This window comes from Aphelocoma coerulescens, chromosome 2 (assembly GCF_041296385.1).
Source record: "Aphelocoma coerulescens isolate FSJ_1873_10779 chromosome 2, UR_Acoe_1.0, whole genome shotgun sequence".
Lineage (NCBI taxonomy): Eukaryota > Metazoa > Chordata > Aves > Passeriformes > Corvidae > Aphelocoma > Aphelocoma coerulescens.
In genome coordinates this window covers 147,554,268-147,579,160 of record NC_091015.1, presented here as the reverse complement: position 1 = coordinate 147,579,160, position 24,893 = coordinate 147,554,268, and the positions used below count along the sequence as shown (strand labels likewise).

Here is a 24,893-nt window from a genome sequence, read left to right as displayed (position 1 = left end):
TTTTGGCCGAAGTACTACCATGTGTGCAAATTTCAGACAAAGCAGGAGTTATCAGTCATTTTCGCAAGTGCTCTGCACTGATTTAAGCACAGCTTATGGAAGTGAGAGCTGCCACGCTGACAGCATCACCAGGCACACTCCTACTCCTACATGGGCCCAATGTCCACTGCATCGGGGCCCACAGGAGGGAGCAGAGGAGCTGGGGGGCTGTGGAAGCAGGGCCTCGTGTGAGAGAGCACAGGCAGAAATAAAACTGAAGCAGCCAACCATGTGTTGGTAACCTCTCGGTGACTCTGGGCATGGAGACTCCATTCCAGACCAGGTAGGGCCACGAGGTGCCAGGCACTGCCAGGACACAAGGCACACACATGGTGTGACAACACCTGACCCACACAGAAGCACTGGGGTGGCAGGCAGGACGGATCAGTCAGCTCCAGCTCGCTCACCAGGCCTGCAAGGAGTCCCAGGGAAAAGGGGGGAAGCAGAGCGCAGGGCAGCCCAGCTGGGGGGGTGTGCTTGTGCTGGAAGGCTGCGATCCCACTGCTGCTCCAACCGGCCCTAAGCTCGGGATGCACTGCAGGGTGCTGCTCACCGCAGGGCCTGCCACACCAGGTACCCCTTCCTGCTCCAGCTTGTGAGACTCTAACAAGCTGATTGAAACACCACTCGGAGGGAACTGACCCATGGCTGAGGGTGAAATCCAGCTGCAGCATCACGTCAGCCGAAGTGCTTTTTAAGCTGTCTTTTTGTTTAAAGCTCTTGTATTTCAGGAATAAGGAACCTTCACACCACATGTAAATAGCAAAATTCATGCGTCAGGAAAGCTAAAACAGTATTTAACACACTGTGAAGTGTGATGTTAAATAGGGACACTGTATAGAATTTTCAAAGTAGGCCAAGCTTTAAGTAAGATTTTTATTTAGTAAGAATTTTCTTTAATTCTTTGCCACCAATATCTATGTCTTTCAAACATTCAACCAATGGCTGTAAAAAGAAGGATTAGATTCTGAGTTCAGAACAGCACCCTTACTTTTTTCAGCTTTTAAGTAAACCAAATAGATTTTATTTATTTATTTATTTTATATATATATATCCTTACCAAAGAGCAAGTCTTACTACTGAACATGCAGTTTAAAAGAGAAGACATTGATAAATAAATTTCCCTTACAAAATAGAGTATGTACAAGTCCTCAAGGGACCTTGGTAATAAATACAGGAATGTGTGGGGAGGAAGGAAGAAGACAAGGCAGAGCAAAAATAACATAATAGTGCTTTATGATAAACCAAAAAAATGTTGGCAGTACCCTTCAGAGCACTCCAGCTGTGTGCTACATCTGCACATGCCATTACAACAGGCACACAGAAGTTTGATCCCCTCTCTGGATGCCTGCTCTGGAGCTGTCTTTGCTGGAACCCAGTATCTGAGTATTTCATGACAAGGAGAGAAAGGCAGTTCTGGTATACTGTGTTCCAGTTCCATAAGTTAGATTATTTCCTAAAGGCTGCACAGCCTCAGATGAAAAAAGTAGTCAGGAGCTTACCCTAAATGAATTAAATTCCCTTTGCATAATTATGATTTTTCTTCTCAGATGTTAATTTACATTTGCTCTGTTCTTCCTGGAACTTAGGATAAAGACAATAGCCTGGGTAGTCTTATTCAATTGTTACAGAAATTGAGTTTACTTTTGACATTTTGACATACAAATTCTTGTAGAATTTGTCTTGATTGTTGTGAATTCTTCCTTCTTGTCACCCATACTTCATCTCACTTGATAAAATGTAAAATTAATTTTCTAGAGCAAGTTTTGGACTACCTGCCAAAAACTTTTTCAGCAACCTCATCTAGAAAAGTAAAGATTTTAAAAAATCTCAATATTTATATCAGTGAAACCAACTTTACCTACAGAGGTATTTTACCAACTATTTTGATAAGCAACTCAACAGTTTTTAAATAGCATTTTCCAACATAGCTAATAAGGTTACATATTTCAAGCTTGCCCCTTTGATACACAAAACTAACATAAAGAAAACTTCCAGTGAAGAAAGTCAGGACATAAAACCAACCTTTACTACTCCAGCAGAGTTTCTGTTATATGAAGCTACTTAAAAGCTGAAATATCACAAGAATCACAATATCTATAATGATACTGTATATTAGAGGTAGATAATGAACGACAAGCAAAAATAAAATGTTTGCAAGAGTTTTACTAAAGCATGTTGTCATTGTCTAAACATTTGTTTAAAGAGCATATTTTATTTAAATGCAAAACCACCCTAACTGATAAATTGAAAAATGCAAATTTTTAGGAAGAATGCTATATTTAGCCTATAAAGCAATCAGAGTAGAATTCCAAAAATTTGGCTGCCAAGAGTAACTGCTCTTACAGTATTTATTTATTTCAGCTTGCTAAAAATATTTACCTTCTGATACTTGAAAGTACGAGCACAAGAGCAAGAAGTTTGATGTTCTGAAAACACAAGCTGTCCTCCCGAGTTAGACCATTCAGCTGGACGCCTCATTCCACCCTGGCTGGTAGCAAGGGGCTTTGTAATAAGACAACCCAATATCTCTCCCAGTTTCCTACAATCAAGGGTTTACGAAACAAGCTGCACGTTGTAACACAGCCACTGTGTTTGTTGAAAAGACAATGACAAACCTTTCTTCCTGAAACACATCTTATCCCTTTTTCAATCATTTAAGCTTAAACCCTTTGTAAAATACTACAGCAGTAAGTTATCCTGCATAATTTAAGCAGGCATTGCTGAGACAATACTGCATTTTATCTGTTTATTGTAACTTCTGGTTTTGCAGCCTAATGTGTGTTTTGACAAACAGCTAACAGACCTCACTATACTTTTTCCATGTCATTTTGTCCTCCTATTATCATTTATATATTTATATATTAGTATGGTAATGCTTTAAATTTTGATTTCTGTTCCTTTCATAATATACTTTGCCTTCTATTTGCCTTGACTACATTTGAACACTGACATCACATTTCCAGTGACAACAGACTTTCTGAGTGACAGTAACTGATAAAATATTGTGCCCACCTACTTGTATGGATAGTGGGTGTTATTTTCCCCCCATATTTATTACTCTGGGAGTTATTTTCCCCCACACTTATTACTCTGCATTTCTCTACCCTAAATCCCAGCTACCATTTTATTGTCTAGTTGCTTCTGGCACAAGATCTTTCTGCAATTCTTTCAACCCATTTTGTTTTCTCAGCAAATTTAGTATGCACCCCTCTTCTAGGTGCATTTATGAATTAGTTGGGTATCAGAGGTTTCAGTACAAGTAACTAAGGGCAACCACTCTAGTAAATTATTTGGTATAGCATGAAACTATCAGCTCAGGTTTTAATATCTCTTATTGGGAAAAAACATTTATTTATTTATTTCTACTTTTCTTCTTCTTCTTTAGGCAGGCATTGGAAAACAAAGTCTCCAATGGGTTACCAGCAGAGTCTTAAAAAAACATAGGCTATGACCATGTTTTTGAAAACTGAAGTGTATATAACATACCATCTGAATTATCCCTTTCAACAAAAGTATGCAGTCCCTCAAAAAACTCTAATAGATTTTACAGCCAATGAGTTTTCTCAACCAAAAAAACTCTATACAATGTAAAACTTTGCCTCAAGCACACACAAATGGGATTTGTAAAACACAGATTTATTTCAGCAACTGCCTACTTTTACCATTTAAGAACAGCAGAAGTGTTAGTGAATTGTGCCTGGAACTCTGCTAACAATGAGGTATTTTTAAATGTGGGCTTCATTTCCAGCTAGCCAAAATGGAAAAGTTTCCTCATAGAAAATAGTATGTCTGCATTTCCTGATGGACCATAAAAGCAAAATCTTACCAAAACCAAAGTATTTGCTCCTCCAGCTGCACAGTCTGGAAGCAAAAAGTAAAGCCAAGATCACAAGCTCACTGACAGTTAAGATCCAGTGGCTTCAAGGGCACTTCATGTGAACCATGGATGTCCCAACCACAAACCACATTTTACCCAAGTGGTTAGCTGGGTAAGTTGCATGCATGCACATGCTGGTGTCCTAAGCATCCAAGTCTGGGATTAAACTCAGAATCTTATACCATAATCCTCCTCCCTTCAGGAAGTTCAGGGTCTGCACGTGGCACAAACTCACAAAATTCACTCTTCCAGGAAACTAAGGCACTTGGCATTTCAAGCATTAGCAACCACTGTCCTGTCATATGAAGAAGAGATGAAAATCTGCACATTGAGTGACAAGAATGTTAAAAATGTTAGAATGGAACCAGACTCTTGAAAAACAGAAATGGAGCCTCACACAGCCAATATAAATCCTGAAATATAAATTCTCATCTTCTTGACAACAGGAAGCAAAACTCAGTAAATATAAGGCAAGCTGGAATACAGTAACAATCTTTAAAAAAAGCACCACAAATAAAAAAACCAAACCAACAAACTAATAGCAACTGTAAAGTCAAAGATGATGCAGTTTGTAACAGCAAGAGGGGCACTGCCTCAAGCAGTATCAGTGAAGAACTGAGGACTGTAGTGGGATGAAAACTTTTCACTAACAAAACATGAACACCTTACTAAGTCCTAGATTCCTTGTGAGGTGTGTCTATGTTATACTTTCTCCAGTGGCAAAGCCAAGCTACCTCAGAAATCCAGTTATGGTGTGGTTCTACAAACAGTAACACAACTGAGACAAGAGAAAACAAATGGTGCAAAACACAGAAATAAATGTCTAAATTCTTAAATGTGCTTTGCCAACAAGTAAATTGCAATCTAGAAGTATATGTGGATCCTGTGCTCAGTATGCTTCTCTGTTTTGTGCTTAGCAGGCTTACAACTCCAAGACACAAAAGAATCAAGTTCCTTATTCCATACAGACATTCCAAACACTCTGTTGTACCTCATCTCAGTCTGATCCTAGAGAAAAGCATTACCAGAGATGATCAGTCTCTGGGGTTCTGATGTATGATAACTACCAGCATACGCCAAAACAAGTAAGTGAAAATACTCTCCTGTACCCTGCTGGTTAATGTCACAGAGATACCTAGATAATATAGAAAACTGTGGATTGAATTATCAAGGTCTTTGTTACAATCATCTATGGCAAACCTTTATTGTAAGAGACAGGAAATACCTTGAATTGCTGAGCTACACAGAGGATTCGAGCTTTTGTTCAGCCACTGGAGTCAGATATCTAAGACAGTAACAACCTGTTCTCCTAACCACTGAGTTCTACCTACCATGTTAAAACATTTAGCTTCATTAATCTAGTTAATACTGAGGTTAACTAAGTTAAACAATGACAGACACCAACTGTCTCAGTGTTAAGCCATGTCACCCCTTTGATACAGATCTTGTGACTTAAAGCAACAACATTTCAACTTTGTTGCTTACATAACTGTATTTCAGTCACTGAAGCAAAGGCAGCTTAAATCTGTATTTCTACAATTATACTACACTGTGCACCTCAGATTCCTACCTATATCAAAGATACACATTACAATTCATGTAACTATGTTACCTGCTTTACAGGAAATAACATCTACCTAAATAATTAATAATTAGTCATGGAATATCTCAAGTTGGAAGGGACACAGAAGGATCACCAAGTCCCTTGCTTCTCACAGGGCACCTTAATGATTAATAATTAAAAATTAATTATTAATAATTTAAAGTACCATACAAACACACCTACTATCCAGTCACTATAGAATTAAGTACAGTCTCAAACCCTAAACCAAATATATTTATAAATATATAAGTTTTCAGATGTGATAGCCAGGAAATACAGCCACTGTCAATCACAGTGCACATAAATGATCTCAGAAGAAGAGACAGTAATTACTCTTCACACTCATAGAGGTTTGCTAACAATCTTCACAGCATCTTTAGCCACTTTTACAATGACAATCTGTTTCAATTAAAAACAGCGTGGCATGGTTGATTTAATCCTACACTACTGTTACAATAGAGTTATTCTGGCCTGGATGCAAACAAGATTAGCATCACACCCAGAGAGATTAATGCCTTCATGCAATTCCTCAATGGGCTGGCAAGGGTGGCAATTTGCCGATGGCCATAGCGAAACAGCTGCCAAGAATCTCTGACTTCTAATTCATGCACAATTAACTAAATCATGATATATAAATGTCCCAACACATGAAACTAAATTAAGGATGAAATTTTCAAGTTCAATAGATTCAAAGAAAGGTTGAGAAAAGACTGGGTTCTTCCCACTGGAAGTTACATTGATGAATTCAGATCAAAGGCAAGTTAAATACACTTAATCTGGCATGTAAGGATTTTGCAGGAGGCCTAGGCAGTTTAAGTGTCAGTGTCTTGTTGCTACGTGCCTGCTAAAAGCTGCTACTTAAGAGCAGAACTGCAAAACGGGAACATGGGAATGCTCAAAAATGTTAGTGCAATGCCAACCATCCTTTAAACTACCAAGGAACATGGTATGAACTCATTCGAGGGCCCATATACTCCATGTCCCTACCTGAGTTGTGGGTAATAATCAGCTACTGCTGCCAGCAGGAAATATCAGTTGTAATCTGTATTTTCTCAAGTCAGTTAAAATTACATGGGTAAAACAACAAAAGTTTTTCAGGACTGAAAGTCATCAATAGGAACAAAATATTTTAGCTATAAATGTATGTAAGATATATATATTAGAAATATGAATACTTGTAAGCTTAATATGCATTTTTTGTGCATCCTGATTTAACAGAGGTAAAAGAAAATCATCAAACACACATGAATTTGATTTCTGTTTTAATAAGCTGCTTTTAAAAAAGCAGCATTACTTTCTGCAGCTTCCACAATAGACTAAAAGTATATGAAGTTGTGTTTAATCTAAAAGCTTTTCAAACATTTAAAAATGCAATCAATTTAACATTTACATAGATAAGAATAAACTATTTTGTCAGAGTACAAAGTAGGTTGCCAAGTTGAAAAGACAATAGTTGAAGTTTCCTACTCCGGGAAAATCTGGAGTTCAAAGAGCTGGTAGAGGGTGGCAGTGGTGTAGAGAAAGAAAAGGGGAGTAAACAAGCCAGCGGGACAAATGATGCTGTTCTGCTGTGAAAGATGTTTGCAAAGATAAAAGCTTATTTTTGTCCTTCAACCGAACAGCAAAGGCAGCACATGCACTTAGACTGTCAAAGGGCTGCAAACAAAGCGTGGGGACAGCCCAGCGTGCAGTGGCTGATAAGCTGGACTGTTCCCAGCAGTGCTCTTCCCACAGCCGTCGGGGCCAGGCGCTGCCTATCGGTCAGCGCCTGAACATCGGAGTTCAGAGGGCAAAGGATGGCAGCTGATCCTAAAAACCCCTGCACTGTAAAGTCCCCAGGGACTGGCGCCGGCAGGCAGCCGGGTGCCCGTCGGGGCAGGCTCGGCGGGACTGAGCTTCATCACCCATCAGCTGAACTATCCAGGCAAGAGTTCAGATCCCGGGCTGTGCAACTGCTCAGGGAGCCAAAGCACTCAGCAGCTAAGCTAAATGGTCAATATATCTGCAACAAGAACGAATCTATCTGCAAATTCTTCACTGTCATTCACCCCAACACATGCAATATACATACACACAAACATATATATATACACATATATATGTGTCCATATATATATATATGTGTGTGTGTGTGTGTATTTATATGTACACATATAATGGCCTGAACTTTCATATTAGCTATTCAAAGGTTATGGGAATATTAATCAAAAATCTGGCCAGGGTAAGGATAAGGCACATGGGGGAATGTTTTCAAAGGTCAACAGGTCAGCAAGGCACTCATGCACTTAAAAAAAAAAATAAAACGAACTCCAAAAAACTACTCCAGCACCACACCTGGGCACTAACATTGCTATTGACAGTATAAATGGGCACAGACACAGAAAGATAAAGCAGGCTATTCTGATTTTTTACTTTTATACACTCTGAATTGTTTTGCATTAACTATACAGAGCCACAAAATATTCTGAGTTGGAAGGGATTCACTAGGATTAAGTCCAACTCAAGTGAATGGCCCATGCAGGAATCTAGCATAAGAATTTCTTTCTGTAGTAAAACAACTTAATTCCATATTTTCCCTTTAAGTATTTTCACATGCAAAATAAAAATACATATGTCCCTATATTTTTAACTATGTCAAAGGTTATAAACAATAAAAACAGGAATATTACATCTCACTATCTGAAGCAAATGAAAGTACAAGTATTTCCAATACTTTTCAAAACAGCTTATTACCAAAGTTCACTGCATTTTTTGTTTTACCCTAAATTACAGCTTGACCTAAATTACAGATATTCCAGCCTCTGCAATTTTCAGTCCTTAACAAACATGAGAGCTTTTTCCCAAGCGTTACAGAACTGATCTAGTTATACAAAGATTTTCAATTATAAATTGTATCTGGTTTAGGTTTTGTGTAAACTATACAGAGCTTAAAGGACAGACAAATACAAGTTAACTGAAGGAAAGTATATTGCAGGCTCTCAAACATCAGAAGTCTACACAGAGCTTCATTACATCTGGACTGTGGTAGCATAAGAATTTCAAATTTTAAATTCTCCATGTATTTGCCATGTATTACAGGAGTAACTGGATTTATTGCTAAACTTTTTGTGCAGAATTCAACGTAAAGGATTACCTGTAATAATGTTGATAGACCGTGTTATCCTTTAAAAAGCCCCCCATTTCAAGGAAATTCGAGAAGTCATTACTGCCCTGGTTCCAAAAGTCATCCAGATTCGTGCTTCCCCCTCTCTCTGTGAGTGTGGAGACACACTTCAGCACAACAGCACCGCCCAAGTTACCAGAGCAGCAACCCTGCACCATTTCTTTCTTGCCTACTTCATGCATTTTTAAGCAGTCTTAAATAAAAACTTCAGTAGTCTCAAAAAAACCCAACTTTGGTATGATGTAGGAGATGTCAGGCAGGCATGCACAAGTCATCTGACCAAGCTGAAGCCCATGAAGCTGCAGTCACCTACCTGAGCATCTGCAATCATTACCTCTGCCTTCTGCTTTCACTATTTCCAGCTGGTCATACTTTGAGACATGCCCCAGTTTTGAATGCCTGCATTAGACACTATTTCCTTATTGTTAGCCCACAGTGCTCGTTTTGGTGACTTTCCCCTCATTATCCCCCCTATTTCTCCTGTTCTAAAAACTCAAAGCCACCTTTCTTCCTCTCTGTCACGTTATGATTTGTGGGCCATGCTAACCTTCAGCATTTAACGTTCTGTTTGTAGCTCTGGGTATAATCCCCAGAGAGATCCCCCACCCAACTGGATTCTTAGAATGGTGCACCTTGTACCTTCATTGCAAGAGCGTTAGCTCATGTGAAACAATATGTAGCTGGGACACGACGTCCTAGCAAACAGGTCACCACGAGGCTGGATGGGTACAGTCCCTCTCCAAAAAACTGCTTTTAATTTTTGTATGCAGGACAATTGTGTGGAAAGTTCAGCCACTAAGTGTTTTGTGGCAGTAGCTACTGAGACTAAAGAAATCTGGTTATGCAGGCCCTCTGGGGAATACAGCATGAGCCAAACTTGGAAGGATATGTTTATTCTCTGAAATAACTTGATCTACCTGAAGTTTAAGTACAGGAAAGATGGATATTTTTTTTTTTTTTCTCCCAGGAAGCTCTTGTCTAGAGGAGAGGTATCTTTGGTAAGAGGTCATCCTTACTGTCCTACAAAGACTGATCATCCAGGCCTCTCTCCCCCCATCTACAGTACCTACTTACACAGCTCTTACACAACCCCTGCACACTTCTCCTTCTTCCAATAGCTAAGCAGAAATCAATTAAGTCTCCACTCATCTACACTACATAGTTCAGAAGAAGAGGGGAGACATATGCAGCTTTTCCTCCGGCAGGCAAATTACCAATGTGTTACAACAATCACAGATGCACACAAATACACAAAAAAGACCCAAAAAGGCAACCAGGTGACAAAGGAACCATGTTTGCCCCTAAAGGTTAGTGAATCAACAGTCAACACTGAGAGAGAAAAAAAGGCAGCAAGTTTTGTGGTGCAGATACTCCCACCCCCTACTCTGGAATGCAATAGAGAACTAAAGAGATGACACAATAGTAGTTTTAGAAATCGTCAGATTTAATCATTGCACTGTCAAACTAGAAGAGAAACCATGGACATTTGACCACATTCCTCATCCCATGTGGTTCTTTTCTGAACCATTTGCTTTTTGTGGTCTTTATCAATGAAGGCATAGGTAATATTTGGTAGCCAGGTTGTCACCCTGAACATCCATCCTGCAAATGGAAAACTAAACCTGCATCCCACCTTCACCAGCAGGCAACAAAGGCCCGATGCTCCATCCAGCCTCCTGACCCACGCAGCACTGTGGACAAAGAGCATCTCACACCTAAACACCACAAAGCTCTCTTCAGAAAGACATCAGGATCCTCTGACATTCTTAGGCTAGATTTGTAGATAACATAAACATCATGAGCCTTGCAAAAATGTCCACCAATGTACCTTAGTTCACCAAAGCCTTCAAGACAATCCAGTCGCTGTTGCCAGACCTGCCGTGGGCCAATGCACTGGGTGTGAGTTGTTACTCAGTTTTGATCCCACACAGTTTGACAACTCAAGGACAGCAGAGGGCCACCAGCACACAACAGTATACAATTTTGTCCACTTCCTTACTATTCAGAGAAAGATATGTGAAGATGACCTTCAAAATCGTGGTCATCACATCACCCTCAGCAGACCTGTCCTAAAAAATTGTGGTCACCACATCACCCTCAGCAGACCTGTCCTACCTAATCTAATGCTAGGTTTTGCTAATGACCAGGTAAAGTTCACAAAGTTCCACTGAGCAACAGTCACTTCCACGAAAACACTAAGACAATATGGAATTGCACCTGTGTCTCAAAGCTTTGTACCCACTGCTGGCTTTCCCCAACTCCAAGAACGGTGTGTTCTCAGCAGACAGCTCAGCTCCCAAGCCCTAACTTCCTCCCATCAATGAACGCAAAGTAGTTCCAAACTCAGTAGCTCTGTTCCTGTTTTCCTTCTCTATATAAATAGTTTCAGGGAAGCTGTTCCATTCATCCACAGGTGTCCTCTTGGAGTAGGCTACAGCCACAGGACTAAGTCCATCACTGCCTTAGTTTAGCTAATAACCACATTTCAGATTTGAGTGTGGAGAAGAGGGAATCAGAGGCAAGGCTGCACAGCGAGACTAAGCTTGCAGCTACACTTGAACATTAACCAGGGCACTGCAGAATGGACAGACATCTGCAGGAGACAAACAACAAGATATCACAGTATTTCTCAGAAGTCTGCTGTTGAGAAAGATCTGCAAGACCGCCTTCCTTAGGTCAGCTTCAGGCCTCATGCACAGTGAGACTAGCCAAAATATAGCCCAGAGTAAAACTCCTCCATCTCAGGCAGCAGACAGGTAAGAAGTGTGCTGACGACTTCACGTTGTGATCCACTCTTGTAACACCAAAGTATTTGCTAGTGTAGACATAGCCTCTGAACATGGATAAAGAGGAGGCTCTTGGAATCACACTGTCAACACCATCTCCAAGAACCCCAGCTACCATCCCTTTGTCAGGCATGCATTACTTTGGACTCCCATGCATTCTAAATAGCATCCTTGCAGAACAAAGAGCAAGGCAGTGCAATTCATGTTATCAAGTGGACAAGTATTGCTGTCCAGAGAAAGCAGCAGCAGTGTGGGGTATACCCAGCCCCCAGCCTGGAGGGAGGTCTGCTGAGATAAGGAGAGTGCTTAACCTCCCAGCAGAACTCCCCTGGAAAGGCAGCTACTTTGCAGTTAAGGGGAGAAGACAAACCCAGAATCCTCTGGGAGACCCTATGCAGATCCTTTATAGCCCATTGGCCCTTACCCTCTGATACCCACCCCCTGTATCCCTATAAAGGCACCCCCTGCCCCTGTGAGGGCAGAGAGATGTTTGTCCCTGGCCTCCCCTTCACCAACTAATAAAGCTGCCTCGTGCAGAACAGCTACACGGGCCTCTCGTCTCTCTCTCCCTGGCCTGGCTTGGAGGCTGCCCTGCAGAGCTGAGCTGAAATCATGAGCTGACAATCACTAAAGAGCTGACAGCCTCTGCACGGGCCCTCCAGCCAGCAGCTGAGGGAAGACACCGGGCCCCGGGAAGACAATCTCTCTCGGGACCATCTCTCCGGACCGGTCACAGCTTCCTCGGTCAGAGATACTGACCCCACACTAGCTGTCATACAGCAGATTTTGTGGATGACTGATATGCTTAAATCCAGGGTAACAGGATTACACACATTCACCTATCTGCTTTCAGTCAATCTGCACAAGCCAATCACACTTGACGGACCTCAGTACTACAGGTAACAAACACTCTTTTAGTGGCTGTAGTTTACTGTACCCATAGGAATCAGCAAAAATGGTTTATGAATGTTGCTATAAGCACCAATCTAAGAACTAAAGATGATGTACATTTCTTTGGAATACCTGAGAGCAAGAGAGCAGAAAAATGAACACACACCCCAAATTTTTATGGTATTTTACAAAATTAAACAGATAACTCATGTTTTTGACCCCTTAGTCAATGCTTTTCTGCAAGTTCCATGGTGATGCTCAAAATTGAATTACTCACGTCCAACTATTTCTAGAGACATAACCAGCAGAGAAGTCAGTTATACTGCCTTGTATTTCCTTAGAGCCATATGAAGTATCCAAAAAAAATACTTTGGCATCTGCCAACTTCTATTTAACAAGCATCAATTCAACTGTTTCATCACCACAGTCTTTTGTGACCAACACTACATGCTGAGAAGCTAGTAAAGTTACCTTAGTTTGTACACAGTAACACATGATGTTCTACATTTACCACTTTTTACAAAAGCCTTCCCTGCTCCTTAGTACCATGGTAAAGAGACAACAAAAATGTTACAAACAAAATATGAATTAAAGAGTCCTTTGTGCTTGTTCCATTGGGCCAATGTCCACACCTCTGCACACATTCTCCACTTTAGGGTCTACGGCAGCACCAGGGACAAAATGTAACTCCAAGCAGATTGAGAATATTGGCTATTTTCCTAAGAGATGCTGAGATTTATGCTTCAAGTTATAAGTACTAGTGGTTCATATATTACACCAAGCACTGCTCATGTGGAGTACAAGCGAGAAGCAAAGACGGCTGTCTCCAGAGATTAAGTAAACTTACACCTGTGCTACTTTGCAGGATGTCCTAGTAATAACCTTTTCACAAAACAGCACTTATCTTCCCAAAACTCCCAATCTACAATGGTAGACAGCCTTCTCCTTCCTGTGTGCACGCACGCACCAATTGAAGCTTGCAGACACCAGGTTTACAGGTTTTTTTAAGTATTTTTATATTGAATTAACTGTAAATTTGTATTTAGTGGAAGCAAATTATGCCATTACATTACAAATTTTAACCCATGCAACTTCAGTGTTAAAACTTTTACAGGTACTTTTTAACCCCCTGTAAATGACTTTGTCTAAAGTGACCCCAGTTTTCTCACAATTTCTGTCTGCTGCAGCCAGCTGCACTTAATTCTCCACAGACACGCACACACATACTCTGGCACATGGCCATGAACTCAGAAGTGAATGGAAAAATCACTACTGAATCATTTTTTCAGTCTCTCTGAGGTACTTTTTTGTTCTCTGTGCAACATTTTCCAGTGTTTTCTTCTATAGTCTGCTCTAAAAACTCACTGGCAAGCCTTTTCCCTTTGTACTTCTACAGACCTGTGGATCTTGCCCACATCAGGAACTCTTAAGGGCTTGTTTCCTGTGGACACATTCCAGAACTGCAGCAGAACAGATTAAGAGATATGAATGTAAGTTACAGCACAGTAACTCTCTGCCTTGCTGGAATAATGCTTTCAGTTAACAACCTATTCCAGGGTAGTTAAAAGTAGGAATTACTCTGGAATTAGAAGTGACTTGTTTTTGTGGATGACCACGAGGGGGAGTTACACCTACTTAAGTACAACTGTAATGAACCAGATCTTCTGCTATGTCCACTGATTTTCTTCATCAGACAAACCCTGGATCTTCCATCTCCCAACCTAAACTAGTAGTAACAAGAGCAGTGTTACTGCTAAACTGCTTTGATATACAGAGATGGTAGGCATCTGCAAATAATCAGATTCCACAGTCATGCAGCTGTTTAGCAAACATGCACAAAACTTCACACCACAAAACCATGCGGTTTTACTTCCCTAAAATCACCATTTGTTGTGTAAACAAAACTAATCGAAATATAAAGTAAAACTCAAGAAGTCAAAACTCAGTCTGCCAAGTTGAAAGCTCAGAATTAAACTAAATAAATAAATATGTGGATGGAGGGAGCAACTGGAAATTATGTATTTTTTACTGCAGAAAACAAGATCCCAGAGGGACTATCCTCACCAGCCAGAACATCCATAACAGAGGCCCTAGGACTGAGTTAGTAATTTTCCTGCTCCAGTGTTCTGGTTTATAGCACATCATTATAAACAGCTGATACACGAGGCAGAATTGTAAGACCATGTATCAGCTGCTTTCCTGGAAGACAACCATTATCTGAGACAGTAGCTCCACATCATCCTCTCCTGGAGGATTACTATGAAGACACCATCCAGAAATACCAATTTAACACATTCTCAGAAAGCAGAGGAACTGTACAAAAGACTTTGTGCACCAGCAGATGGAAAGCACAGCTCTTCTGGCTACACAACACTCCCTTGCAGCAGAACACACCTGTAGATCCTTCAGCATGGGACATTGTGAGTTACCACTGTTTTGGAGAGTGAGCTTCACCTTGAGGTGAGACTTATCCTCTTGACAAATCTTGGTCCTTTTGGAGAGTAAACACTCTCCAAAAGTTTTTAGAGGGGACAGAAATATAAAACTGGACTAACATTAAGGCTCTCTCTGCACAAAATATTTTTGATTTCTTCAAGATGTCTCTACCTTGTGCCTTAGGATTGCATGATTAAGCATCTTACTCAAAGTCAACTATGATACAGGGAGCAAAATACTGCAGGCCTCAACCTCAAAACCCAGGGAGACCTCACATGCAAAGATGTAAATCTCATGCCCAATCTTGAGAACAGGCAGGGGGAGGGGAGGGGGAAGAGCGAGACAGAATTAAAAAAGAAAGCCTTTAAGCACTCCTACTGAGGATCAAAAGAAAGCACTTCTATGGAGTGCAAACATGCTATTAAAATTCTTTCTTTGGTATGAATGAAGTTTGGACTGAAAAATACAGAAAAATTCAAGCTCTTAAGACAACAGAAGTTTCCTCCACCTCCCAACCCGCTGCCTCTTTATGGCTGCAAAATGAAATGAAAACACTATTCCAGAAGTCAGTGACTCCTCCTCCCCTGATGCAACACCAAGTTCCCTGAAAAGCAGAACCCTTTAACAATCCTGAGAAGGTTCTCTGTTACAACCAACTATGGACAAACTGGCGCCGTTACTGAATGACATGCAGAATGACATTAAAATGTGTGACATTGGTACACACTGGTCTCTCGCAGAAGGAAGGCTCAGCAATGAACCACCATAAGTTTTTACCATATTAATTCCAAATCTAAGCGCTAGCAGCGGATTCAACACTAGCTTCATACAGAACAGGAGCAAACTCCTTTTCACCTGTAAAGCAGCTGCCCTAAAAATTCACTTCGACCAAGCAATCCACCATCACTGCTGGACCACAAATAAAGGCAGGCAGACAACCGCATAGGAGGCAGTTCAGAAATGTCTGCACAGCACCATAGTAGTAAGGAATACCAAATTAGAGGCCAGGCAGTGGGAATGACAGGAGACTAGGAAGCCAATCAAAGAGGGTAGGGAAATCAAATCCTAATAGACACTGTTGTTCCCCACAGCCACCCAGCCAGTTAGCTGAATAGTGATCAACCACTGTAGTAGTCAGGTTATAAGAGTGACAGGACAGAAAAAGAGAGAAAACAACGGAACTTCTCACTACCACACAATTTCTAATGAAGTAGCTATACAAGAAGGTAAGTAGCTATATATAAGGTAAGCCATGAATCCTTTCCAGAAGGAACTCCCTCCACACATGCACTAGGCACAAGTTACTGACATTTGAGAAAAGTCAGACATAGCAACCCAATAAAACTGGCTCTGTGGTCTCTGTGCCCCAACAGCAGCATGACTGGAAGGCACAAATACTGACAAGCGCTGGCTCAATGGCTGCAGTTAAGACACACCAAGTAAGAAGCAGCAGCATACCTGCGGAGATAAAGTGGCAGACACTGCAGGAAGCATTCCTGACAAATGACAACTAGAGAAGAACTGTACAGTTCACAACTGAAGCCTACAGCCTACCTTCCAACTTAAAAGCCCTTAATTTGTCAGAGATCTGCAGCTGAATTCAGTTGCTTGCTTACAGATGGCTTAATATTTGATAGCAGAATTTCCCATACATCGACACCAGGCTGACAAAAACAATGTGAGACCAAAGCCTGTGCCATTCCAGGCTGGCAACTGGTGGCCAAACAGGGAATCGTGATTATCCCAAGCAACACTAAAAACATGTTTTGGCAACTGAACCAAGCTCCTCCTCCAAGCTCAGTAAAGAGTATGCAAATAAGATTTTAGTAGCAGTACCTCCAACACCACATATAATTTTTTTAACAGAAACTTAATATTCACCTCACTTCTGTTTCACTCTCTGCATAGCACAAGACACTGAGCTTTTCAAGACCTGTGTTAAGATTTTCCCCCTCCTCTTACCACTGAAAAGCCATTATTAAAACAGGTTTAAAACTTGTTTTACAAGCCTCTCACCCAGAGAGGCTCTCACCCTTTACAGGTATTGCTATGGGCAAAGCCTTTCCACAACACGGCATATTCTCAGGGGAGCCACACTTACAGTCAGTTCAGGTAAGAAAAGTGCTTATTTTCAGTTTAAAAGAGCAAAGTTGATCTTTCAGTCAGAAGTTTCAGCATCCAGTCAGAAGACAACAGAATGCAAAATCCACAATGGAGAACAGGGCTAAGAATAACTGCAGGTGCTTCTCCTTAGTAGATGTAAGCTGAGAGAGGAGCAAAAAGCATCTTCTAAATATGACTTTTGCACTGAGTTCAGGCAGGCCAGGATAGCACAAACTATTTCCCCTGAGAATTTCAACAATTGCTCTGTATAACAGTAAGGTGCCTGAGCTATATGTGATCAGCTCTGCCAAAATGCTCTGAATAGCCACATTGCTGTGCTACACCCATTCCTCTTCCACTCTAATACAGGATCCAAGGCAGGGTGGAGGGAGGAAATCGTTAGCTCCCTTACATAGTGTTTATACAACCAAGAAGCTCTAGAACACTGTTTCAAGAAACATCTACTCACTAAACATTATCAGCATTGTCATTCAGTGCAACAGATATCCCAAATAATTTCTTAATGACAAATTTGATACATACTATCATTGGGGGGGGGGGCGGGGGGAAGAACTTACGTCCATTTTGCGAGCAGCTGTGTCCTGATCATAGTGTCCCATGATGTTTGGGAAAAAAGTCATATTGTAAGGCATTCCTGAACATCTGGAAATAGTAATTGGCTCACATGTAAATAAGCTGTGTCCTTGCACCAGAGCTAGAAGTAAACTGCAGGTCGCAGAGAACACGAGTGCTCCCATTTTGTCAGGATCTCCAGCTTCAGCACATCGCTCTGTTCAGTAGTTAGACAGACCGGCGTTGCACAAGGATAAAAACACGCATCTTCCTCTGCTGGCTCCAGCACAAGGCAGTAAGGCACACAATCAGACTCGTCACAGCTGCTTTAGGTACTGCCCTATTTTAGCTGAGCGCGACTTTACTAAATCCCTTCTTCTTCGAGCCTGTACGTGCGAAGACGGGACAGAGAAGTGAACATCAGAAACAACCCGACCGTGACCACCCGTCCGAAGGCCAAGTTCGGCCTCCCCGCCGGTCTGCAGGCGAGAGGGCAGCTCCGGCCGGGCCGGGTTCCCCGCGGCCTCTCCCCGGCCCCGCACACCCTGTCGGGGCCGCGGCTCGGCGCAGCCGCGCTCCGGGAGCGGCGCGTTCGCCCCCCGCTCCCGCCCGGGCCCCGGAGCCACCGCCGCTCCCAGCACCCCGTTCCCAGCCCCGCCCTGGGAAGCGGCGCCCGCGGGCCCGGCGGTGCAGTCCGCCCAGAACCCGGGGCTCGCCGGGCGCGGCCCCGGCGCCGCATCCCCGCCACGCCCAGGCCGCGCCCCCGCCACCCCCTCACCGGGACCCGCCTCCCGGCGGCCACCCGCAGCAACGCTCCGAGTTGGAGTCGCTGCTCCCCGGGACGAGACTGGACGGGGCCCCCGTCTCGCTGCCCGCTGCGCTCACCGGCCGCGGCCCCTCCGCGATGGCCGCCCCGCGGCACCTGCAGGATGTGGCGTCTGGCGGGCGGGGCGGGGCGGCCGCACCTTCCCGCCCCGGTGGGGGCCGGTGCCGGCGGGCGGGGCCCCGGCCGGGGCCGCCGGGGCCGCGGGGAGCCGGAACCCGGGACCCGGGACCCGGCCTGTGTCGCCGCGGCCCCGGGCTGTCCATGGGCCCCGGCCGAGAAGGGCTCCGGGGCTGTAGCCCAGACTCAAACGGCGTGAAAATCCCTTCAAACTGACTCGGCACTGGAGTTTTCATAAACTTCTCTGTAATGCACTGTATAAATTCTGAAGGCAGTTTACAGACATTCAAGTGTCGGAACATGAACCTGTCCCGCTGTTGGAAGCGGTCTCGAGGACTGTTTCCAAACGCACCTCGGCCTCTGCCGGGCGGGAGGGCTCCGCCACAGAGGGCGCCCGGCCCCGCGCTGACACCTTCGCCGGTACCTTGGCTGCCACTTTCACTGCCACCCTGGCTGCCACCTTAGCTGCCACCTTCGCTGCCACTTTCACTGCCACCCTGGCTGCCACCTTCGCTGCCACTTTCACTGCCACCCTGGCTGCCACCCTGGCTGCCACCTTCGCTGCCACCTTGGCTGCCACTTTCACTGCCACCCTGGCTGCCACCCTGGCTGCCACCTTCGCTGCCACCTTGGCTGCCACTTTCACTGCCACCCTGGCTGCCACCCTGGCTGCCACCTTCGCTGCCACCTTGGCTGCCACTTTCACTGCCACCCTGGCTGCCACCCTGGCTGCCACCTTCGCTGCCACCTTCGCTGCCACTTTCACTGCCACCCTGGCTGCCACCTTCGCTGCCACCTTCGCTGCCACTTTCACTGCCACCCTGGCTGCCACCTTCGCTGACACTTTCACTGACACCCTGGCTGCCACCGTGGCTGCCACACCGTCCTGCAAAAGGCCCAAATCCTCAGGAGACAACGGGTGCAGACAACACAGTAGATGAGGCTACAGCGAAGGAAGAGATTGATATTAGAAGTTGATGTTTAGCAGTTGAATTTAATGAAGGAAAGGGAAGTAATCTGAAGTATTTGCTGGGGAAAGGGACATTGTGGTGAGAAAAAAGGGAAATGACTGCTCAAGCGAAGAAGGAGCATTGTGGTGACTTTGGTGCTCAGACTACCACTGTCTTCCAGAGACTCGGGTCGAGCAGAACTGTCCTCCCACCGCTCCTACACCTGCTGCTGGCTGAGACCACACATACCAGACAAGTACTGGCCATGTTCACAAACACAGGCCTGAGCTAATGAGACCTAACTATAGAAATGCTGAAGGTTACTAAGCAGAGGTGACCAAATTTCTCAGCATGGAGCCACCCAAGGTCTCATCAGGCTGCTGTTCAGCCATGCAAGTTGCTCCACGCTCCAGGACTGGAACAGGAAACACCAGATGCTGAGACATGCAAACTAGATTTAGGAATGGTTTGATGATGTACAGGCAGCACTGCCTCTCTTCTAATGAGCCCCTAGATAGTCTGTGCAGTCTGGCACATTTATCTAGAGAATCCGTCTATGGATTGGGGAGAGTGTGAACCTGCACATGGTTATTCAGAAGACAGTAAGCATCTAGAAGCTCTCTATTTATACAGATATTTTGTGTGTCATTGCCTGGGTCACCCTAAAGAAACACAAAACTTCTCCAGATTCTCTTACACCAAACCATTTTAGCACCTCTATGAATCATAAGGAGAACCTGCTGCATATCCACATAGTTCTGCCACTTGAGCACATGGAGTAACTTGATAGCTGGAATTAAATTTGCTGTACAAACAAGCAAATGATCTTAAATTAAATGTTATTTACAGGTTGTGGAAGCTAATGTACTTTACTATATGATAACACCCATGTATATTATCCTTTGTCATTGCTCCACTTCTCATCTTCCAGCTGGCTTCTGTCCTAGTCTCTCTCAGTAGCTCTTCCCATCCTAGAAATACTACATTTTTCTTTTCATGAGCTCTGAGAGGCCGCATACTCGAGGGGTCTGACAGTGAGAGCCCCAGGAGCACGCAAGGGACAGTTTCCCCACTCCACTTCTGCCAGAGTTTTTCTTGGGAAGTTCTTGCTCGATCCTTGATGAAATTGCAGAGCTGTTCTCAGCTCTGGGAACACCATCAGACACACTGAAACCTTGCAGGGACAAAACGTGTTCAGTGTAGATTCACACTCCACTAGATTTCTAATGAATTCTGTTTCCATTCTAGATCCATTGACTAAGTCTATAGGCATTTCATGGAAATGGCAGGACAGCTAACTAGGACCATCTATACCAAGGGAAAAGTCTCTGCTTCCCAGTATATAGGGTTGACAGATTCTCAGACAAGCTTCTCTTACAATTTTGATATGGGAAAACCAGCATGTCTTGCATTATTTTAATGATTTTAATTTAATGTGAAATTTTGCTGAAAAGCCAAAGATCCAAGGTGGGGAAATTTCAACCAAACCACAGAAATTTGTCAAAGTAGCAAGCATCTGAAAATAGGGTATTGGGAATAGTTTTGCAGCCTTAGCTGTAAGATCTAATATTACCATAATGTACAAATATGGCTTTATATAAGGTGATGGCTTAGTTTGTTCCATCAGAATCCATTTTTGTACATTAATCTCTGAAAAACAGATATGGCTAAGTAACATTCTTTTCCATCCCTAAAGACTCTCATGTTTTTGTTAGATGACAGGAAAAGGCAGAGAACAGGAAGCATGAACCTTTCCTTCAATCACACTGTTGATATACTTTCTTTGCTCAGAACCTAGTTGCTAAGCAAGTTATTCCAGAGGCTGGTTCTCAGAGCCGTGATCTAAATATATTTGTTTCTGGCTCTATTAAGGTCTTGACTAACCAGAGTGGGGAATGTGAGCACTCTCACTGGTATCTAGCAAAGCACCTTCAAGTATGATTAGGTATTTTAAGCATGTGCTCCGATACATTGCTGATTAGGGATGCAGCTACTCAGAATTGTAAATACTTTTCTCATCTGGTGCTGGAGATATTGTTAACATTCCAGTTAATATTGATTTGCTGATCTTTCCCTGGCACTGCCTCCGACAATTAGTTTAGCAATTTTTACTACAAAGAGTATAAGTGATTTAAAGCCTTATTTAAGTTCTAGGTCATCCTCAGTTGTCTTTCAACATATTTAGCAGAAGGGGATTCAGCAGTGGCACACAGCAGGTCCCTTCCAAGCTCTGCTTGCTCCCACCATTTTTGCAATGTCTCTCAGTTTGAGACAAGTTTAGGGGAAAATGCTCTGGAAGGAACATCTCCTCCCCTGAAGACAGGTTTCAGCACTCCCTCCCCACCAATTCCCAAAGGAATTTCTTGGACGAAAGTGAAAAAAACTATTTATTTAACAAGCAAAGTACTGGCAAGGCACAGGAAACAAACGAATAGTGTTAGAGAATTAACCTCCTCGATGCGGAGAAAGCTGTTGGATTCAGAGTTCTTTGCTGTAGCTGGCTCGGCCCCTCCCGAGGTCCGAGGCTGGGATGTGATGTCCCTGCAGCCTCCCTGCCTGTCCACGGGGTCCGATGATCTGGTTCTCGCATCACAGCTAGGCTGAACAGTTCCAGAAGAAGAGGAAGAAGTTACCAGAGGATTTCGGGATGCCGATATGGGAAAATTTCTTGCCTCAGCTAACAGGCTGGCTAAAAGCAGGGAGGTGCTCCCTCGGCTCTGCAGCGGTGAGAACGCGGGGGAGTGTGTGCGAGTCCTTGAACACAAACCGTGCTGAAGAATTTGCCTGGCTTCTCTTCCCCCTCTCCTGGACCCAGTTTAAAGCATGGAACCCATTCCTGGACATAAAGCAGAGGATAGGGAAATACAGTATTATCATAAAATCACTCCAAGACGCAATGGATGTGGTGGAACAGGCTGTGTTCCATCCCTTCCATGCCCATGCTCCATCCAGCTTGCTTAAATCCACCCTCAGCAGAAACATTCACAACTTGCCTGGGCTATGAGCTAAAGTGCCATTTTCTCCATTAAATTTTTTGTGGAGACATCTCTCCAGCAAAGGCAAACAGCAAGGTGACCATGTTTACCTGCTGCATGAACACGTTAGTGCCCCACATGCGCATGCTTTATGGAGGAGGGATCTCAAATGGTTGGCAATTGTCAGGAAAAAGCCTTCCTCTAGCACAGAAGAAGGATGTGTGGTGTTAGTGCTTGGAGTCTGCACATGAGTACTTGTATGCTGGCTTGAGCTTTCTCCTCTTGGCACATCTAGAAGCTTCATAATTGACTTGCCCTGTTGGAACATTGTACCAGAGTTTGACTTGATGTAATTTAAATGTTACAGATTTGCCAATTACATAGCTTGATGTTGGCGGATTCAGTTATAAGGCTCACAGTGTTCTTATTATTCTGCATTTAAAACACATTATTCATAATTTGTGGGAATTTAAAAGGACTAAATAGCCAGTAGATGGCACCAATAAATCCTGTTTTGAGACTTAGAATTGAAAAATGTAGTTCTTGTCTTTTTCTCAAATGCATTTTGGAAATGAAAAAAACTAGACAAAACATTGTTATTGGCATAATTTATACTTTTTAGTTTACAGTATGAGTTTATGAACAGAATGTTTTTCCAAAGTCAAGACTCTACCATGTAATTGAACACATAAACTCGTGAGGAAGATCACAAAGATGTGTTACAGTAATTTCCCAGTTATTTAGAAAATCCAGTCTTTGATGAGTTAGTGCCTCCTGAATACTTCTGCAGTCCCATGGAGCTGTGCCAGCTTATACCTTGTTTATAACACATTTTCTTCTGTAAAGCTTTAAACTGTAACTCACCCACCTCGACTCACTACAGTGATGAAGACTGGAGATGGAATCGTATCGAGAAAGCCAGAATGTTGATGCATTGCTGTGTATTTACTGCGTTACTGGGTACTTGGAACCCGTGTCATGTTCCTCCATGAACAAGGTATGTTATTTAGACTTTAGTCCTTCAAAATATTACAGCTGTGTGGGTTGTGGCACCCACACACAAGAAGATGTTAATTTCTTTGATGTAAGAAAGATCTCATCTTTCATTTGTCTGTAGATGACAACACTGTGCCCCCACAGCATTGCTTTAATAAAACAGTGATTATGCTAATAGTATTTCTTTCCAAACAGGTTACCTCACCTAGCCTCGGATATTAAGCACGATGCAAACTAAACAGGAAATACTCTCATAAAGGGTAAACTGTCCTAACAGTTTAAGGCCAAGGACACTTCATTCCTTGTGGACTTTTAGCAGCTGCCTTCACTCCTGATAAATCTGCAGCCTGTCTCCTTGGGTGACAGTAACAGTAGCAGAAACAGTGAGGGCTTTTCCTGACAGAGCCCCTCTTATCTCATTGTTTCTGTGGCTGGGGTGGTACTTTAGACAATGTCACAAAGCTGGGGGAAAAGAAATCTGTTTCAGGTCATGAGTCATTTCCAATGGAAAACACTGATACAAACCAAGCACTCTGTTAGAGTGGACAGGCAAGGAATAGGTGATTCCAACAGCAAAGCAGCAAGTCCTGGCTTAATGGGGTATATTGTAGCTTTGGGTTTTGCTCCCTCCAAAACATCGACCCATTTCCTGAGTTGAACTGTCCCTTGCAATACAATGTGCAATTATCAAAACAGGAGTGACTTCACACACATTTCAAATGCTGTTAAGTTGGTAGGTCAAGATACTTATTGAAACATGAGGATGCTAAATATACAAGAAAACAATAGTTTTGGAAGTTTATAGGCAACTACTAGAAGGTGATTCATGTCAACCGGTTAAAGGCAAACTAATGAGCATCCACAGAGGTGTTTCAGAACATTGGTAATTATATCCATCCCATAACCACTTAATGAATCATTTCTCCTCATCATAACAATCCTGTGCTGCAGGGATTTCCCAGGTTCTGATGAGCTACCTAACATAGTACCTTGTATGAAAAAACCCAGATCTGCCTGTAAGTACATCCTCTCAACACCTCCTCCCAATGGGATTGCTGGAGTGGCAGATTCACTATTTTCTAAAATGTAAAGGAAAAAATTCAGATAAGAAGCACAAATTTTTCACTATCGTTGCTTCACAATTTCTTTACTAGCATTTCTTTTAAATCCTGTAAAGTTATTGTTAATGTGTAAAAAATTAATTAGAAAGTGTCATGATTACTGTATCCATTATCTTTACAAGTAGAACAGCAAGTCATTTCCTGTCAGCTTTTGGTCACTGTTTATGATAATGAAAACTTATTTTAATAATGGTTTTAATGCTCAGAAATAATGTTTTCCTAAGCCTGTTTGCAGGTGCTCCTGAGCTATTATAAATGGAAGCATCATGCAGAGTACGAAGGATATTTTCAGCTGAGACATACAGTTTTGCCTGAGATCAATGCAGAATACAAAAATGAGTCATGCTTTAGATCTTACAGTAAGTATAACCACATAAAAACTCATTTCTCAGGTTAATAAAACCTGCTACACTCCAGGACTTGTGTCAGCATTA

At 42.9% G+C, this 24,893-nt stretch overlaps 2 protein-coding genes across 2 annotated transcripts in view; both read right to left on the bottom strand.

The window, feature by feature from the left end:
* Positions 1–18,101, bottom strand: part of FZD6 (frizzled class receptor 6) — a 29,121-nt gene extending 11,020 nt beyond the window's left edge. The window contains exon 1 of the mRNA XM_069005282.1: positions 17,480–18,101. Within this exon, the coding sequence (XP_068861383.1) occupies positions 17,480–17,659 (180 nt within the window). The 5' untranslated portion in view covers positions 17,660–18,101. The remainder of the gene's footprint in view (positions 1–17,479) is intronic.
* A 602-nt stretch (positions 18,102–18,703) lies between these two features.
* Positions 18,704–22,488, bottom strand: LOC138105278 (transcriptional regulatory protein AlgP-like). Its single transcript, XM_069005039.1, has 3 exons — positions 22,453–22,488; positions 21,818–21,967; positions 18,704–19,303 (listed from the first exon to the last, which is right to left on the bottom strand). Exons 1-3 carry the CDS (start codon positions 22,486–22,488, stop codon positions 18,704–18,706), a joined length of 786 nt encoding a protein of 261 aa, XP_068861140.1.
* Between the last annotated feature and the right edge of the window lie 2,405 nt (positions 22,489–24,893).

Excerpts from the sequence above, each read along its gene's own strand:
- LOC138105278 (XM_069005039.1), bottom strand. The coding sequence starts at position 22,488 with ATGCGCATGTGGGGCACTAACGTGTTCATGCAGCAG. Across the intron at positions 21,968-22,452 it reads CTAACGTGTTCATGCAGCAG|CCTAGCTGTGATGCGAGAAC; the intron begins GTAAACATGGTC and ends GGAACTGTTCAG. Across the intron at positions 19,304-21,817 it reads GCTTTCTCCGCATCGAGGAG|GACGGTGTGGCAGCCACGGT; the intron begins GTTAATTCTCTA and ends GGCCTTTTGCAG.